This window comes from Denticeps clupeoides, chromosome 5, assembly GCF_900700375.1.
Source record: "Denticeps clupeoides chromosome 5, fDenClu1.1, whole genome shotgun sequence".
Taxonomy (NCBI): domain Eukaryota; kingdom Metazoa; phylum Chordata; class Actinopteri; order Clupeiformes; family Denticipitidae; genus Denticeps; species Denticeps clupeoides.
This window is the reverse complement of record NC_041711.1, coordinates 19,235,833-19,240,408: the sequence shown is the minus strand read 5'-3', so window position 1 is coordinate 19,240,408 and position 4,576 is coordinate 19,235,833. Positions and strand designations below refer to the sequence as shown.

General features: G+C 44.7%; 1 protein-coding gene across 2 annotated transcripts; it reads left to right on the top strand.

Annotated features, from left to right (window-relative positions):
* The first annotated feature begins 315 nt into the window (after nucleotides 1-315).
* LOC114791133 (uncharacterized) lies at nucleotides 316-2,815 on the top strand. 2 transcript variants are annotated; one of them, XM_028981690.1, is made up of 8 exons: nucleotides 316-436; nucleotides 530-625; nucleotides 834-976; nucleotides 1,090-1,174; nucleotides 1,336-1,486; nucleotides 1,672-1,865; nucleotides 1,958-2,087; nucleotides 2,228-2,815. In XM_028981690.1, exons 3-8 carry the CDS (start codon nucleotides 930-932, stop codon nucleotides 2,245-2,247), a joined length of 627 nt encoding a protein of 208 aa, XP_028837523.1. In that variant the 5' UTR covers nucleotides 316-436; nucleotides 530-625; nucleotides 834-929; the 3' UTR covers nucleotides 2,248-2,815. The 2 variants fall into 2 exon arrangements, with proteins under 2 accessions (XP_028837523.1, XP_028837522.1); XM_028981689.1 differs by having other exon boundaries at nucleotides 1,958-2,815.
* Nucleotides 2,816-4,576: the final 1,761 nt, after the last annotated feature.

The window sequence follows — 4,576 nt, the reverse complement described above, 5'->3', positions numbered from 1 at the left end:
GGTGAGCCCCAGTTTGCAACCATTAGGAATGTTGTGGTCTTTGACTCCAAAGTCAAATTCATTGTGAAAAAATGGGACACTGTTGGATTTGACAGGCATTATTTTGCATTCTCTGTGTCTCCTTCTTCTGTGCTTGATTTGGTGGATATTCACTCTCTTGAAGATCACCACCCTCTACAAGTTGTGATGTCCTTAAAGGACAATAAGAACCACCATTACATCTCGCTGCGATATAGGCTATTTTAGGAGGGGGCGAGAGGGGGGTTATTGGAAATGTTTGGGGATGGATGGATGGGGTTGTGGTAGCATGGTGATCAAAAACAGCAGTAGTCCATGCTTGTGTACACCTACTACTAAATACTACCTCATGCGCATTTAAACAAAATTATACAAATATCAACAAATTTCAAGTCATCATGGGGACATCGCAATACATGTAAGTTTTACTGAAAGTAATAGCTTAGTTCAAATTAAATGTCCTGTTAAAAATGCAGACATGTGAATTATTATTCAGTTTTATTTATTAAAGGAATCCATCAAAGAGCCTGCAACTACAACAACAGGACCTAGGGAGCAGCAACGGGGTCCTGAGCACAGAAGAAGGGGGGAGCAAGCAGCAGCATTTGTAAGGTCCCAGTCTGAGATAGATTGTGTGTGTGTGTGTGTGTGTGTGTGTGTGTGTACATGGTCAGTGTACATAATCAAATGCAATTATCATGGGCATCTTGTCAGTAAAGCTGATCACATGCTGTGAGAGAGAGCAGCATTTAACGAGCTGTAGTTCACTGACAAGCTATACTGCAATATTGTGTTCACTATTTTTATTTATTTAGAATGTAAGAGACATCCTTTCAGTAACATCCTGTGGCAGCAGTATTGTGGATGCCATTGAAAAAAGGAACTGCATTTCGCTTAAAGAAAGACAAGCGATGGTTCGAATCTTGGTGTCGCATCTAATTGAGCGCTTTGGAGAAAAGTAAGTACAAATTTAAGTAATGGATTTAATGACAAAAATATCATTTGAGATATTAAATGCGTTAATGTGTATGTATGTAGTATTGTTAAAAATCGAAATAATTTTTCTTTTAGTCCAAGTGGAGCAACAAAAGTCACCCTGGCTTCATCAGTAGTTGAACAATTTCCATGCCTTAAGGATTGCCAGGGTAAAGGCTATGTGAGTACAGTGTCCTAATTTTTCTGAATATTTTTTTCTGTATCTCACAATCTGATTACTAATTGATAATCGACTGAAGAAAGAAAGAAAGACATCAACATCTTGGATCTCGAGCCAATGTTGTATTTTCTAATTCTGTTTTTGTATTTTTTTAACACAAGGAGGCATGGTTCAGTCCAGGTAGATTTCACAGACCTGCCACAGGCTTCCTTGAAGAGCGTCTTCGGAACGTGCGCAAAAAGATCCGAAGAGGAAGACAAAAACCAGTTTCTTCAGACAACCCAAGAGACAGCAGTAATTTTACTTTGCCAGGTATGTGGGTACATCTGTGTAGGGTTTGGTATCGTTTTAAGTTTTATCAAATCCAAGACCCTAAAGAGTGAAAAATGGGCATTCGATGACCCCTTTAAAAGACGTAACTGTTTGGTATGAATACGACCTCTATTTACCAACATTAATAGCTGCATGTTTGTGATGTATGGTTCTTCTCACAACAGAGTCAAATGTGGACTCGGAAAGAGTGACTCAAATGATAAAGTGGCTCAGAAATAATATCTGGCCAGCAAGTCAGGTCGAGCAGTACATGAAAGAGACAGCAATCCAAAGGGCCAAATGGATTCGTAACGATGGATCCAAGACTATAATGGAAATAGCCAAGGAGTATCCATGTCTCCTCGACACTCCGGGCATGGTGGGTAAAATTTTAAAATTTAAAATCATTGACTCTATATGTAATTTTTTAGTTTTACAACTTTTGCCATGTCTTTGTTCTCTGCTTTTTAGATATCCCAGGATTTTTTAATTTTGAATCCAGACTGTGCTTCAAACCTCACAGAAAATTGGGTATCTGTGTTTAAGGAAAACTACATGATTCACAATATGCCAACACTGGCTGGTAGCTTGGTGTGTTATGGTGTGTCTTGTTGTGTCTTTAATGCTCCTAAAGTTGTTTTTTTAGGTGTTCTAAAGGTAACTGTAAAGATATTTAACTTTTACTCTGTTGAGTTCTTAACAAATCTATACCATTAAATTTTTATTTATTCCTTTTTTCAGATTGGGACCAATATGGCTGAGTATCTTCGTTCAAAAGAGTCCATTGAATTTCCTTATGTTCTCATGCTTGGAGACTACCACTGCTTTCAAGCCTTTGCTATAATAAATGACACAGCACTTGAGCAAAGGACATTGCTTGCTGCAGTGGACATTTGCTTTAAAGCATTCTACGTCTTTGATGTGAACTACCCCAAGCAGTGTTCCCAGGTGTGGCAGTTTCTACAAACTGTGGTGTATGGACTTCCTGGGGAGGAGACACCATCAATAAAAGTCCTGCGAGCATTAATTTTTGCGGACAAACAGTAATCCTATTGATTGATTTCTCTCACATGGAATTTTGATGCTAATGTATATAAATGTTTGTGCATGTTATGAAATGTTTTCATATTTTAAATACATATTTTGTGTGTTCTTTTTCATATGTTGTATTTTTGTATGTTTCTTACAAATAACTTTTACTGATGTTTGCACATGATTGTTAAAGTTATGAAATGTTTTTCTATTTTAAATTTGTATTCTTATTATATAATATTGTCACAGTCAATACACCTCCAGCCCACCAGAGAGCACCAGACCAGACAGAGAGACGACGACCCGGAAGCGGAAACGAGAGTGGGCAGCGTAGAGTATAAATGTCAGGTAACCCCGAGGAGACGCTGCCCGCTCTTTGAGTTGAATCTATTTCCCAGAGACGCTAGCCTTGTTTTCCCACGCCCAGCTGACTAGAATCCACGACCACGACCTTTGCTTGTCCCTGACCACGAGCCTTGCCTGCCCCCTTTATTACGACGACCTCCTGACGGATTCTACCTTGACACCACGACCTTCGCCTGCCACTGACACTGAGTTTGCCTGACCCTTGTAAGAAGACGATCTCCCCGCTACCCCCCACGAAGCCCTAGTTCCCTCCACGCCGCGCTGCGGCGCGTCCACGATTCCACTCCCGTCCCAACTTACCTCCGGCCTCCCTCTCCCCGTCCAAAAGCTTCCGGTCCTCCTCCCCAGCGCGTCCTATGTCTGCTCCCCGTGCGACGACTTGTCCCCTTGCTCCCAGCATGCCTGCAAATGCGTCCCCGAACTCCAGCAGTGACAGTAAGAGCGGGCCATCTCCTGACGCAGCAGGCATGTCCACCATGCAAGAGATGCTCGGTCAGCTGACCGCGTTCCTACAGCTGCAGTACATCGCCATCCAGGATCACCAAGACACGCAGCTGAACGCGATAACTAAAAAGAACCGGTACCCCCTCCCACTTCTGAACACCGCCTTTGAACTCCTGGCAGGGGCCACTGTCTTTACCAAGCTGGACCTCCGGAATGCATACCACCTCGTTCGGATCCGGGAAGGGGACGAGTGGAAGACGGGTTTTATCACGCCATCCGGACACTATGAGTATTTGGTAATGCCCTTTGGTCTCTCGAATAGCCCAGCCGCCTTCCAGGCGCTCGTTAATGACGTCCTCAGAGACATGTTGGATCAATTTGTGTTCGTCTACCTAGATGACATTCTAATTTACTCACCCAACCTCTCGACCCACATCTCCCACGTCAGAAAGGTCCTCCAGCGCCTTCTACAAAACCGTCTCTTTGTGAAATTGGAAAAGAGTACTTTTCACACAGCGGAAATCTCCTTCCTGGGGTTCCAAATTAACCCCCAAGGAATTGCCATGGATCCCATCAAGACAACCGCAGTCACGGACTGGCCTGTACCCACCACCATTCGTCAGCTACAACAGTTCCTCGGATTCGCCAACTTTTACCGTCGCTTCATCCGCAACTTCAGCAAGGTGGCACAACCCATGACCTCCCTCCTTAAAGACCAACCAACCCGACTCCACTGGAACCCCCAAGCTCAGCAGGCATTCAGTAAACTCAAACAGCTATTCACCACGGCCCCCATCTTATTCCACCCAGACCCCCAACTCCCATTCGTCGTTGAAGTTGATGCGTCTAGTCTAGGAGTGGGGGCGGTACTATCGCAACGCAACCCCCTGGACCACAAATTGCACCCATGTGCCTTCTTCTCCCGAAGACTAAACCCGGCGGAGCGGAACTATGATGTCGGGAACAGGGAACTCCTGGCCATCAAACTGGCCCTGGAGGAGTGGCGCCATTGGCTGGAGGGGGCAGTCCACCCATTTTTGGTACTGACAGACCACAAAAATCTGGCGTACCTCCAAAACGCCCAACGCCTTAACCCACGGCAAGCACGGTGGGCCTTGTTCTTCACACGGTTCGAATTCACCGTATCCCCGGCACCAAGAATGAGAAGGCTGATGCCCTGTCCCGCCGCTACACCCCAGAGGCTGAGGACAATCCGTCCTCCCCTATCCTGGACGTCCGGAGGCGAGG

Excerpts from the sequence above, each read along its gene's own strand:
- LOC114791133 (XM_028981689.1), top strand. The coding sequence starts at position 930 with ATGGTTCGAATCTTGGTGTCGCATCTAATTGAGCGCTTTGGAGAAAA. Across the intron at positions 977-1,089 it reads ATTGAGCGCTTTGGAGAAAA|TCCAAGTGGAGCAACAAAAG; the intron begins GTAAGTACAAAT and ends TTTTTCTTTTAG. Across the intron at positions 1,866-1,957 it reads TCCTCGACACTCCGGGCATG|ATATCCCAGGATTTTTTAAT; the intron begins GTGGGTAAAATT and ends TCTGCTTTTTAG.